Here is a 14,519-nt window from a genome sequence, read left to right on the forward strand (position 1 = left end):
TCTCAGCTATAAGCTCATGTAAACCATTTCTACAATCGCCAAACAAAGCAAAGTCACCAAACAGTTAAAAGAGCAGTTAGTCACCATGAATCTGTGGACAGGTAATATCCACACTTTAATTTATGATTTCCTGGAGTTCAATGTGTGCTTAATCCTTAATGAAACTGATGTAAACCTGCAACTACAGAGATCCAGGGAAGAAAGAAAGAAGCAATACTTCACCCATGCTTACATTTAAATCACTCTCAACCTTTTCGGTGATGTCACAGTCAGCAGTAGTGGTGGGGTTGGTTGGCTGCTGCAGCCTGCTTTCCGCAGCTCGGTCTTCTCTCTGCTTGCTGAATTTGTCCACTAGCCGAGTGTCTTTAGAGCGTTTGGCCCGCATCACCTCACTGGCTGGTGTCTTACTACTGGAGTTGATTTCGAAGATGGTCTATTTCAGGAGACAATTATGTTTCTTTGCTTTCTAGAACACTTTTTACCAGAAAATGCAGCGCTGCGATGTGTCTGCATCAAACTCACCGCTTTGGATTTGTAGCTCTTGATGGCATCGACTATTTGAAGGCACTCCAGTTCCATTTTTTCCAGACCACACCCTGAAACAAATCAAATTGTCTTACTTAACTGCCATCAGTTCCTCACTACTCCTTTTGATTATTTTCATAATTTCTCTCTTCTTTTTATACTTTATCCTCCTTTGAACTTACCAAGTACCGGATGGACACCCATGCTGGACACATCTGTGTTTTTAACCCGTCTGATGGACTCCGGCGAGGGGTTTGGCCGCGACTTGAGGTACTGCTTGTAGGCGTTCTCTGAGACACGGAGCAGATTTTGCAGGTCCAGGGAGTTTTCGTGAGACGTGATCAGATGAGCACTTTCATCATCCAAGATCCTCTGAGGGACTCGACCAAACACACCTTCTGAATCTGGAGTACGAAAAGAAATGCAGACATTTCAATACAGTGAGAGATAAAAAGAGCACTAAATAAAGTTTATTAGCAACCTCAAATGTGTAGCACATCAGTTAAACAGTTCATCTGTCACTTTAAGACCTGACAGGCATGCAGTGGAGTCTACCTTGTGTGTGTTCAGGTGAAGCAAACTGAACTGGTCGCCCTAGGAAGAGGTGGAGGTCGTAGACATAAGGCATTTCATCAGGACAAATCAGACTATAGGCTGTGCCACTTCGGCCCGCTCGTCCCACACGCCCTGATGGGAAAAGACAGGGGAAAATACACGTAATGCTGGCCTAATCATTTCAAATTAAAGAGGCTCAATCACTTTGTTCCTTCTGCATACAGCTGCTCACCAACTCTGTGCAAGAAAAGTTTGGCCTTGGAGGGGAAGTTGTAATTGATGACATTATCCAGCAGGGGGATGTCTATACCACGAGCAGCAACATCAGTCACCAGAAGCACCATGGCTTTCCGATGCACAAATTTCCCAATGTTGATCTTCCTGGCAGTCTGATCAAGGGCACTGTAGATGTAGGCACACTCTAAACCTTCTGACGACAGCAGCTGGACATCAGGGGGAAAAAAGAAGTCAACTAAAGCTCTAGTTTTTAAAACAATATTTAACATTCTCACAAATTTAGGCTACACTGTTATCTTACCTCTTTTAGGTACTCCACATGGTGTTTGGTGGCAGCAAAGACCACTGTCTGTTCCTGAGGCTTCACTACGTTCCTCAGGAGGTGGAGCAGCAGAGCCGGCTTGTCATCCACACGCAGGTGGAAGAATGACAGCTGATGAAAGTTAGAAGAAATTAAAACATGCTCAAAGCCATGGAAACATCAGGTGACTGTAAGGACTTTTGCTTTGGGCTTTACATTTAAATCTTTCAACATTTCTGGGAGAAGAATACAAAATGTTTGAATAGCAAGTGTCTGAAGACAGAGCAACAAGTAGAAAGACCAAGACACTGACACAGTAGCTGATTTAACATAAGTTAGCATGTAGAGTAGATGCAATAATCCTGTACTCAGGTTGTAATAAATAATGCAAAACCTTCCATCTAATTTCTCAGATTAACCAAAAGGTAAATAAAACAAAAGCAAATTCTGCCTTTTTACCTTGATCTGATCACTGAGCTTGGAATCCACATCCAAACGAATCAGTACAGGTTCTGTCAGGCCTGAGAAAAAAGTTTGTATACACCGGTGTGAATATAATTAGGTTCATTTGCCTTTAGATGCGAAAAAATATGGAAGCTAAGTTGAATGAATATGCTTTATGATGAGAAAATAAGCCAGAAAAACTTGATGTTCAGTTCAGGTTACGCCCACTTCTCGTTGTCAGCAGTTATTTCCCATAATCCCCTGAAGTCAAAGAATATCATTCACTCTCCATGGTCTCTGGTCACATGTCCCTCTCCAGTGAGGATCCAGGTAACAACTGTAGAGGTTTGTATAGAAAATGCCAACTTGTCTCCAAGCACTCACTAACTTACCAGCTGATCAGCAGTAAAACTTGAAGAACGATACAAACTGGAAGTGGAAACCATTCACCTTCAAAGTTAAAGTTATGCCTCACCAACGTGGCTAACACATTTGAAAAAGGCACAGTTAGTGTTGCCATTTCACAGTTTCACCGCTGCTTGTGGAGTAATTGGCAAGTGTTTGCAACCTATATGTAACCAATTTAACCCTGCAAACACCAGCAACCTCTAGCACCCACCAACTGGTCAGGGAATACACATTTTGTGCAACCAACCAGTGGTTGGCAGGTGTTCACCAACTGTTCTCTAGATCTGTGTGACTGGGACTCAAATGGATATGACTTTGAAAGTGATTTTTGTAGTGAAAAGGTAACAAGTGTATATCAATAGATTCTGCTAACTTTCATTTCCCAAGAAAAAAAAGATGCTAACTTTCTTTTTTTTTCATGATTAACAGAAACTGAGGGAAGTGGGGCATGAAGGTGAGAAAGGCCAGACGACAGTTAAAAACAGCAGCTATGGGAAAACATTAGAAGACAGTTTATGCATTTTCTCTAATATGCAGAAGATGTCAACTACATTCAGATGAAACAAATCAACTCAGTCTCTATCTATAATTTAGGCTGTTTACTTACATCACAGAGTTTCAATATTGTGACTTGGACTCAACTGAATTAAACCTAACAGAGTAGAAATGAAACGGTTAATCTTACCAGCTCTGGCAAACTCCACCAACAGTTTAGGCAGGGTGGCAGAAAACAGCAGAGTCTGTCTAGTGTCTGGAAGTCTGCGGATGATCTCCTGAAGCTGCTCAGCAAAGCCCATTTCGAACAACCTGATTCAGGAAAACATTTCAGAATTCAATTTGGAAAATTAGAACAATAAATAAAAAACAAAAAAAAACATGAAAAATGCAATTTCTCACCTGTCAGCCTCGTCAAACACCACATACTCCACACTGTGCAACTTCAGGTTCATCTCCATGACAACGTGCATAAGACGACCAGGGGTACCGATGATACTGAAGGGGGAGAACTGAGCTTAGCATTTCAGCATAAAAATCCATAAAATCCTATGTACCCTTTTTCTTAAGTTATCATGTGACTTTCCAAAAAACTTGACCTCTGAATTCTAACCTTAAGGTCAAGATCGGTGGGATTTGATACCTATTTGCAGTAGACACAACTATGGTATCAATTTGAAACTTCTACATGTCTTTGTTATCATATTCATTAACTTAGGTCTCCACGTGGGGGGTTAAATAAAAAAATATATAAAAGAACTCACATGTCAGGGTTTTCATGGAGAGCAGCAAACTGATCTTCCATCCTGAAAAACAGCAGAGGCATTCACATTAACAGACGACATCAAAGAGCAACAAGAAGAACAAAGTAACAAGACAGCTAAGTAGTCACGCACCTGTCTCCACCAAGGATCAAAGCAGTCTTGAGACCGGTGAATTTTCCCAGCTGCGAGACCCCGATAGAGAAAGGAAAACAGGTAGTACATTAATAACACACCTAAAGATGTAGTTAACGGCTTTATTTCACACTTTTCACCTGCAAGACCTACATGAATGGTAATTTCCACTCACCTCTTTCGTGAACTTCATGGTCTGTAGGGCCAACTCTCTGGTGGGGGTCAGAATGAGGGCCCTGGCTCCTGTTTGGGCCTGAGGGGCCTTTAGCTTCTCAAACATGGGAATCAGGAAGGCAGCAGTCTTACCGCTGCCAGTCCGAGCCATGGCTACAACATCTTTTCCATCCAAAATTACAGGTACAGTCTGAAGTGGTGAAAAGAAGCATGTAATAAGTCACATATTTACATCACAGTGTAACATGACACATAACCTCGAAGCAGCACCAACAAACCTTTCTTTGGATGGGAGTAGGAATTTTGTAACCCTTCTTCATGACGCCTTTAAAAACAGGGTAACTGAGACCTGAAATCAGACATCAGACAGGTCATCTAGCTTTGTTTCAGCTCAAATGGACACATCCAAGTAGGCAGATAGTGGAAAACCTACCCATGGACTGAAACCCTCCAGATTTCTTTTTCTTCTTGTTTTGAGCTCTGACCAGCTCCCTGGTGTCTGGCTCCACATCTGACAAGCACTCTGATGCTGCAGGGAAGCGCGGCAGTTTCCGCCCTGGCTGTGAGACAAATAAAGAAACACGAGGACTACTTCTTAGCAAGATGAAACCTTCAAGACGTCTAAAAAACTGATCAAAACGTTATACAGTGAAAGATTTCAATATTCCTTATACTGAGAATGAATTAATAAAAATCTTAAGTGAGGGAGTCTCATTTTATGGTCAAGGGTTGTTGCTGTGATGTAAGAGTGGGAGACCTACATCTCTGGTGCAGCAAAACGCTAAATATCCACAGATGCCACTTTGTTATTTACAAATTTTTACCATTTCAAAACCTGCTGATCTACTATACAACCATCTCTAGGGTTTACGGAGAATGATGCAAAAAAACAAGGAAATATCCAGTGAGTGGCAGTTCTCTTGGTAAAAACGCCTTGTTAATGCCAGAGGAGAATGGCCAGACGACTTGGATCTGAAGGTAACAGCAAAATTGTACCTAAATAACCACTGGGTACAGTTCATGTATGCACAAGAGCATCTCTGACAAATATTATGGACAAAAATATCTGGAGAAATTAGGGCAGTTCTAAAGGCAACATTTTCAATTAGTTTAACCTTTTTCTTATTCTAGAGACTAGTTTTTCATTCTACTTTCAGGGTTTAGTTTAGTTTAGAACTAGAGCGGAAGGAAACAAACTGTTTTTGCAATGGTACTAACAAATAATTCAGAGTATATGAGAAGAAACTGTTTTTTCAGGGGGCATCCGGATTTGAACCGGAGACCTCTTGATCTGCAGTCAAATGCTCTACCACTGAGCTATACCCCCTCTGCCTTCTACTGGCTCAAAACAGTGACATTAGACATCGATGAATCGTGCAGATCGACGATCAGATGATTAAGAGACTCGAGAGGACGTGTAAGAAGGTTTTAATCGTTTAAAACTTACCGAATCATCGTCTTTAATTTCAACAGCCAGCTCGAAGTCTCCGTCAGAGTCGGTCTCCGGCTCTCTGTTGGCTGTGTGTCTCTTCTTCTTCGTCAGCTTCTTCTTTCTCTGAGCCATCCTGTCACTTTAGTGTCCTTTCAGCCCGCGGCAGGAAATTTGTTTTTCTCTGCAGATTTCTGAATTATCGAAATGGCATCAAGTTTTCAAAACACCCCATCAAAAGACACAGCACGCAGACATGTTGAAAACACGTGTGAGCTTCATTTTCTTCTTCTACCTCCAAGTGCAGTCGCGTGGCTTGAAACTCAACGCTGCCCCCTACTGCCAGGGAGTGTGAAACGCGTTACAAGCTACAACAATATTTCATTTACATGCAGGATTTAAAGACTGTTTCTTTTAATAAGTCTGTGACTACGTCTCTTAAATTTCTAGAATTAATTTGTTCACTCACCCTAAAAGTAAAATTGGATTTTTTTAAAAGAAAGCACTGATATAGTTTAAAATCTGAAAGCTTTTAAAGATTAATCTGAATGCTGGTGTGCAGATTTTGAGCTCTTTGGGTTAATCTTTATATGCCTGCACCCAAGATGTCACATTATGTTTTTTTATATATCTTGCCGGACTATTTAAATTCTGTTAAAAGCAGCACAACATTTGCCACTTGGCCTCTCACAGTGGTGGGGTAACATTCATTTCTTAATGTATTCATCTATTTTAATCAGTGTATTGTACAAATGGAATCAAACAGGAACGCTGCTTTTCATTTCTTTTTGATATAAGCATCCTCACCCATTTGCCCTATTGTTTTAGTGTTTCTATATACATACAAAAGCTGGCTGATGTCTCATTGCTGAGTCATAGTTTGAACCTCTACGATGTATTATTCACAGTCACAGACAGTTCCCGTATCTTGCAGCTCCAGTGTATCCAGACAAATTCACATTAAGATCACTAAGGTTGCACATTTTTGCAAATATAATCTCTCTTATCTGACTGATAAAAAAATCAAAGTAACAAAGCTGTGTTCTTTTTTTCTTTTTTCTTTTCCTTGGTGCTGGGTATAGCTTAGCCCCAGGAAACAACTAAAGAGATAAAAAAATATTCTTCAAGCATGCAAAAGAGCGTTACCCAAATATGCTTTCATTCTGATGACTGTGTTTTTATATGACTCAAAAACTCGTGGAAGACAAATTCTTTCAGTTGCATAACTTTTTGTGAGTGCACAGCACATTTTGGCAGGGAAAGTCTACCCATCCACGCCACAACTGTCCTATATACAACCGTCACCCTGAAATATGCTCCAAAAAAACAGATTTTAGTTGCTGGCACAAACACAGGCTTGGGGAACAGAATCTCAAAGTTTCCTTGTTAATTACTTGCAGTGCTAAATTTAGGATTATTCCTTTTAAATGCCACCTTATGAGCACATTAAGCAGAAAAAAAGTATTTTATCATTCGTTATCACACTATCATTGATGGTATTACTAAACAGAGTGCTCCCTCTATCTTTAAATGCGCAGTGTCAAAGATATACAGAACAAATCTTTGAAATTCAAATTCAAATCTTACACAACCGGATAAATGAAGGGATCAAATATTAGGATCAAATCTGAGCTTTTTTTATTTTTTGTCTTGTGGTCTTATTTCATTTTATGCTAAAATGGTTTCACATAAGACATTTTGGCAATATTTGCCTCTGGTAGTCTCCTGTAATCCACTCATCCATGTATTGATTTTTGCACAAAATAAAATGTCCTTTGTGGTTTCATTAAAATGCAAGTCGTCGTGTTGCTCAAGAAAACAGCTGCCCAAGATATCACCTCCCCACCCCCCAACTGTCATGGTGTAGCCGTGCTGTCCGTTCACAATCACTCCCTTGTGCTTTTTCACACCTTTTTGATGAACTACTTTTTTGTTTCCCTCTCAAGGGAACTCTTTTTATTATAAGTATATCATGAATTAAAACTAACAACGCGTTTTCTGTTGGGTAGGTGTATCTCCAGCTCAGAGCACATTGTGCCCCTGCTCATAAACTTCACTTGTTCACAGCCAGCCACAGTTGAATTTTTTAAATCACCCAGTGGAAATGTGTCCTTTGGATGATAACACTGACACTGACAGCCAAAAAAAAAATATGTACTGTGCTGCTTGAAGTCAGTGGGCTGACGTACAGTAAATAAGTCAACACCATGGCAACAGCCTGGAGCTAATGCCATTCATATTCCCCCTCCACACACACAGACATAGCCTGACTTTGGTGGCCTGCACCCAAATCTGTTCAGGGAGCTGAGAGGGCTTACACACAGGCAATAGGTGCAGCGAGTCGCCAGGATAGGATTCCGCTTTTGTCCTTATGGGTGATTTAAGTGATAAAGCCTGGGGGGATTAAGATATGAAGCTGGCAGTAGCAGGAAAGTTGTGGTGGTTTCAACTAAGCATTCAAATAAAACCGGGATTTTGGCATCAGCATGCCTTCGGGTCAGCCTCCAAAGCTCTTGGCAGTGTCTTAACTCTCAGTTTTCCTACTTTGCAGAGCCCTCCTGAATAACTCCTTCATCTCCACATCATGTGACTCTGGCAGTTTCTTTTCTGGGGTTATTTATTATTCATCAGGCAGGGCTTTTAATGTTTTTGTTGATGTGCATCTTGGGCTACAGAGGGGAAAAAAACAAAGCTACAGTAGCATGTTTTAATTTTCCAATTTGGGACGTGGCTGCAGAACAACCCATCTTTCTCTAAGTGTGATCATAAGATCTTTAAAATGCAAATGTATTTTTGGTTGTAGGAGACTTGCATAGAAGCTAAAACCTCTAAAAACTCTGCAGTGTGTGTTTTAGTGAGTGCACAAATACACTAGTCTGCCATTCAGTCTGTGAGCGAGTGAACGCTGAATGAAAGTCATTAAGGAAACAGATGTCAACATGTGTCAGGTTGGATTTTTCTAAAGATGTTTCTGTATGTGGCAGATGCTGCCTCTAAGCCTTGGAGATTGAGGGGAATGTTTAAATTAAGAGATTATTGAGCTTATGGTTCGTAAAGCTTAGCTTTTAAATGGGGGTAGAAGTGAAATATTCTTCCATATCTGTGTCGACTCAATAATTTATCACGGCACTCTTCAAAAAGCTGGCCGTGGGTTCAGTGGACCTTTTAAAAATAGTCCAAACATCCAATTAGTGTTGCGACTGATGCACTGTAGCATATCAGGCGTTCAAATCCCTGCAGCAAGCCTTCAAACACTGGTTTGATTTTTCATGCCAGACGCTGTACATCCAAGGGGCACATTAATCTCGGAAATCTGATAACAGCTCCTCAGATAGTTTTAAATGGCCGTATGGGAGGAAATATCTGCTTTGGATTTTTGTTTCATGAAAGAAAATTCTATCCAAGTTTTCAAATGCAAGAATTACACTGAGTGATGACCTAAAAAGATGCATTTTTTATATTATTATTATTATTATTACAGCAAACTCTTTCAGCCCTTAAAGAAAACTTACAATTCCATAATTTTAAAATCAGTCAAGTACAGCAGTTTGGAAAATATGAAGAACGCCTGAAACATTTGGACGTCTATTTAAGTTGCATATTTATTTAACTCTGTAGTCCTTATTTATACGTTCTGCTCAATATGCCAACAGGCAGAGTGAATCATGCTGATGTGAATAACCTGGTGAGGTAGATAAAAGTCTCAGAGCCCGAGCAGAGAGGATGTTCTGCACAGTGAGTGTAATTCTCCCACCCCTAGTGAGAGCAGCAGATGGTGAGAGGCCCCTGGGCTTTAACTGCCACCCCCACCCCCCCAAGCTCCTGGGCAAGAAGACAGAGCAGCCATGCACAAAATATCTGGCCACTGACTGGACCCTGCCACGCTTAGTGCCACAGGCTGATAAGACGCTCAGAGGAGCAGCGCTCACATGCTCAAGTAGACTTACAAGTATGTTAACCTGGTGATTTCTCTGGACCCCGACTTAACCCATCATGATCGACGTTGTAACCTCTGAGGCCAACTCTCAATAGGTGATTTTGACTGTTGAAAAGTTTTGTGGTTTTTGATCAAATTCAACTGAAAATAAAACACAGATACATTGAAATGTTGAAATGGAACTTTTATATTTGTCCTGTTTTTTAATAATATGTCTTAACTTTGAATTTGTCACTAGTAGCATGTTTTCAGAAGTATGCAATGCTGTGTATTCACGTAATAAAAAGCTCTTTAGGTTAGGTTAGATGTTTTTAAAAAAGCGTGTCGGAGAAACTGATCCTATCAGATGTAAAAATGGGCATGGGCTCGCCACTTTGTAAAAGACAGAGAAGATAAAAGGTTCACCAATTTAAGAATAACTTTTCTGAACGTAGGATTGCAAAGAATTTAGTCATGTCATCATCTACTGTAATATTATTAAAAGATTCAGGGAATCCAGAGAGAAAGCTCTTTATGCAAGGATCAAGACCCAAAACTAAGCTTGTGTTTGCATTACAGTTCTTGGAAGCGCTCACTCTTTTCTCAGAACTCTCACTAAACTTCGTTCTCTTGTGGCAGTATCTCACAATCGGATCAAAACAGTTTTATTTATGCTTGAAACCATACAGCGCCATCATGCACAAGACAAGTAATGACTCTACTGAGGCTTCATTACATGCTACATCAGAAAATTGTATGGGAGGGTTTTTCCAGCCTCCTGAGGCTGTCTTGCAATTCTACACAAGTTGCCAAATATGTAGCAGCAACAGAGGATCTCTACTGAGGTAGGTTATTCAATGTGTCCTACTTGTTTTATTCACAAAATAAACTAAAACAAAGAACAAACGATATGATAAGCGTTTATGCTTTACGTGTACGATATAGCTCATAGAACTAACTATACGTCTCATGCTGTGTTTACAGTTTTCCTCATTATTTAACCCAAAAAAATAGAAATTTGCAGACATTTCTAATATCATGAAGCTTGTGTGTCAACAACGTGACTCCAAACTGCTAAACTCTGAGCACAGTTCCATCTGGCTCATTTAAATGTAATTTGAAATCACAGTTTTGGAAATCTCTCAACACAAATTGCATCATTTAAGCATTTAGCACACTTTGTATTGATAACTCAACTGGAATAACAATTTAATCCTGCATCAGAGTATGAAACAGCCCTCAAGTAACTTCAACTGACTTGTACAGGCGTTAGGCAAGACGATGGTGCAGCAAGAACACAGGGGAAGGTTAAGAGGAGGCCCCGCAGAGAGCAGAAGGCAAATTTACTTTTTTTTGTAGTGCCTTTGTTACCTTTTGCATCTGCACACTGGTTTTTCTTTATAGTGTTTCTCATATTGCCAATGCATTATGTAAGAGAAATGATTAGTTTCGCTATTTACTACTTAAAATAGGTGATGTAGTACTGTGTGTAAATAGAATGTTTTAGTGGAAGGAGTTGTTTTTCAGATCAGAGAGCGTCGTTTTAAGTGCTGTGTTTCATTTTGCAAGAGAAGTGTGGAGTTTTGACAAAGTGGTGAACTCTTTTCCGATTGTGTTGAGAGTTTTGATGATTTCATTTTCTGGAAACGTGTTTTAACATCTGCCTCCGGTGGTGAATCACTGTGAAGAATGTGTTCTGGTGACTGTTAATGTCTTTAGAGTTTAGTAAAAATTCTCAGTGGGGCCTGGGAAATGTGTCTAGGTTGGAAACTGATGCCAAATCAGTGACAATTAAGAAAAAAAAAGTTTAGGATGTTGAGAATTTGGGATTTGGCGTTTTTGGGGATTTAGAAAAGCAGACTGACTCTGTGGTGTAATTCACTGCTCAGAAGCACTTCTGAAAACCATTAGGTTACCATGCGACAAAGAATACAAAAAACAAATACAAGCAAGATCCGGAAATGCTGCTCATTTAAGGACTGAGGGAAAATGGAAAAGGGTTCGGCGGTCTAACAGATCAAGAAATTTAAAAAGAAATTAGAAATGGGGATGTGGCATCCACTGAGCCAAATGGGAGAAGGATCGTCTGGCTTACTACCAGAGCACAGTGTAAACCAGTGTCTGGAATGCTATGAAGGTGCCTTAGAGAATATGAAGTCATTGCTTATTCCAAAATGTCTTTAAGGATTCTAGCTGCTAAACTGAGCTGCCTGCTGACCATTCAGAACATCTGATTTATTCTGACACAGCGAAGTTGACACAGGAAGCCCTGAACTCTTAGCAGCTGAAATCTTACCTCATGAATAAATGTGGGGAAAAACATTTTAGAAAATACAGTAATTGGCCTCCTCACTTCTCAAACGCTTAGTGTTGGTAAAAGAAGAAGTGATGCAACGTGGTGGTAAACATGCCCCTTTGTCAACTTTCAAATCCAAACCTCTGATATTTTGTCTCTGCAAACTTTTTTATTTAGATATACCTTTTAATTCTGCAACTTTTGGAAGCATGCTTTTTATACATTACAGCACATGCATGAAGTACTATTTCATGAGAAACAGGGAAAATGTTTCATTGTAACTGCAAGGACTCAAGAGGAAATGCACATAAATCCATAAGAACGATGTGAGCTGTTTCAGAGCAATAAATCAAAACGCAGAAGCGCTTACGTACCTCGAGCTGAACCTAAGCCTTTTTCTTAGAGATCTCCTTTGCTGTATAAGGAGAATCCGGCTTTTCACTGCCTTCAGTGTAAAACTGCAGAGGTATGTACATTTGGTCAAACTTTCAATTACATATGTATTGTGGGTACTAAAAGGCAGCTTCCCCTTCTGGGCTCCCATGGTTAATCTTACAGCCTGTGCCAGCATTAAACCAATAATCTTAAGACATGTGACAAATGTGCAAAAACGCTCCCTAAAGGGGAGTAAAAGAGACCTGCGAGTATTTCTACAACCAGGCAAACTGGTGGTTCCTGAGACGACCTCAGACCTCACTGCTTCTCATGCAGCTTCTAAAGTTTTGTTTTGATTTTGCTCTGCATAAGCTCCCCCAGAGTGTCCTTACATGTTGTGAAGCAATGTGATCAAACACTGGATTACTGCTCATTAACACAGCAGAGAACCCACAAGGCTGTGGTTAGGACTTAATGGGCATTTTCAGTTTCATCTCCTCCACAATGTGTGTTTAAGTTGCTGCTTGCACAGCCTCGGGCTCAGTTCTTCCTCTGGTGTCTTAATTGCAATTTCATCAAGAATTTAAAGCCATGTAGCCTTCCCTATTCTTGTCACTGTCACTCTAAACTAGCCACCGGCAGGGACTTCAAGGGTATTTTAAGCGGCTATTGTGTATCAGAAGCGGCTTGGGAAAGACTTACTTTCATCATTGTACTGCTGGACCTCCTCTTCCCCCCTTGGAGTCGATCCTTCTCTCACTCTCTTTTTCATGGCTTTATCACTCAAAGACTCAAGCAGCTCAGCAGAATGTAAATGAATAAGGGCTGTGAGATGGTGAGAGAAGAAAAAGGTTGTGACTAAAACGGCATGTGCACATCAGCATGGGGACTTTCACAAGCACTGCTCTTTTATTTGCTTTGGTAAGACGTGGAAGAAAATTTCACATTACAGATTCATCAGCCCTGACCATGACGAATCAGAACTGTGGCACGCTGAGCTGTGTTTCCATGTGTGCAAGCATGGGCAGTATTACTTCCACAGTTAGCTGAATAATGTGTATTCTCTCCCCACATGGATATATTCTCCTTAGGCCCACAACAACTGTCCACATAAACCTTTCTACCTCACTAAGACACTGCTTTCACTTCTTTTGTCCTTGCTCTGTTTGTCGTTCTCTCACACTCTCACAAACAATGACTCATGGATAAAAACACAAAAAAGTGAGACAACTGACACGCTGCTGCACTAATAACAACAGGCACGTGCACGCAAGTGTAACACAAAACAAAAGAGAAGAACTGCAGGATATCATTATCTATTTAATTTCTAAATATGCTCTCTAATGAAATTATTCCGTATCTGCATTCATCTGTGTTGAAAACATACAAACATATGTGGCAAAATCTGGTTTTGACCCTGTCAATATGTCTTAATATGAATGATAGCAATCATTGGCAGCCATCTATCAGGCCAGACCATATGTAGCTTTGGGTGGGGAGGGAATGAGGGCTTACCACAAAGCCTGCCTTATCCGCTGGTATTACAGTCTCTAAGAAAGGATTTAGTCTTTAATTCTTGATTAGATAGAATTTTCTCCACAGTGTGCAAGTGCAGTGATACACCAAGCTCAGATAACCTGCCCAATTGGGAAAGTGTGTTTGCAAGTCCTCTGGCATTGTTCCCTCTCTGAGAGACACACACATGCACACTTAGACACACATCAACCCAGGACCCCTGCGTGCCATCCCATTTAGCTGCTGGGCTTTTAACACATTGTGATAGAGCTATTATTAGGAGCAATGGATTATCAATCAGGAATTAATCCTGACTGATGTGCTTGACCCAACTGGAAAAGGACCACACTCGTTGCTTCACTGTTCATCTGTGTTCTCATTTGTTTTCTTCAGGAGCTGACATGAGAGATGAGATGTTTTTTTCTGTTTTGTGCTCAAACTTTTGCCAGCTCCTGCTTCTCAGGACACGAGGCGCTCGCTGAGGGAGGCACTGGTCTGTCTAGCTAATTCATTCAATCATCTTCCTCTCCTTCGTCTCTTTGCCTGACTGGCTGCTGAGCTGACTTGACTCCCTGGATGGTTGGCTCCCTTTCTCACTGGACTCTCACTGGCAGCTCGCTCACACGCTGCGCGAGCTTCGCTGAGACAGGGGTGGAGAGAGACAGCTGGGCTGCTCCGTGTTTGGAAAGTGGGATCTTTGCTAGATTTCTCTTTGTGCCTGGTTTGGTGGAGTATTAGATGAGAGCAGGGAAAATCTGTGCCTACCTGTCCTTCAGCGCAGACCACTGACTGTCACTACTGTGCTGCATCCATGACTTTACATACCTGGCTGGTGTATGGGTTTGGATTTATATTGGTTTGGACACTCTGCTTTGCACGAGGTAGGTAGGATGTATTCTTTGGTATGAAAATATGTGTTGTGGGTCTTTTAGAGAAAAGGACCAAATGAGCAA

At 40.8% G+C, this 14,519-nt stretch overlaps 1 protein-coding gene and 1 non-coding gene across 2 annotated transcripts; both read right to left on the reverse strand.

Moving 5' to 3' along the window:
• Nucleotides 1-232: 232 nt before the first annotated feature.
• ddx54 (DEAD (Asp-Glu-Ala-Asp) box polypeptide 54) lies at nucleotides 233-5,785 on the reverse strand (the record flags this gene model as incomplete). The annotated part of the gene is made up of 15 exons (XM_013911392.1): nucleotides 5,483-5,785; nucleotides 4,469-4,595; nucleotides 4,314-4,384; nucleotides 4,037-4,225; nucleotides 3,862-3,911; nucleotides 3,730-3,771; nucleotides 3,368-3,463; nucleotides 3,156-3,277; nucleotides 2,078-2,139; nucleotides 1,619-1,750; nucleotides 1,313-1,523; nucleotides 1,081-1,212; nucleotides 708-929; nucleotides 523-596; nucleotides 233-433 (listed from the first exon to the last, which is right to left on the reverse strand). Coding segments are annotated over exons 1-15 (1,848 nt in total), but the record flags the coding sequence as incomplete, so codon positions are not given.
• Nucleotides 5,291-5,362, reverse strand: trnac-gca (transfer RNA cysteine (anticodon GCA)). The gene has a single exon. It is a non-coding gene; the product is annotated as a tRNA-Cys (tRNA).
• Nucleotides 5,786-14,519: the final 8,734 nt, after the last annotated feature.

The sequence above is a fragment of the Pundamilia nyererei genome, unplaced genomic scaffold (genome assembly GCF_000239375.1).
Source record: "Pundamilia nyererei isolate P.nyererei 1_Seehausen unplaced genomic scaffold, PunNye1.0 scaffold00063, whole genome shotgun sequence".
Classification (NCBI taxonomy): Eukaryota; Metazoa; Chordata; class Actinopteri; order Cichliformes; family Cichlidae; genus Pundamilia; species Pundamilia nyererei.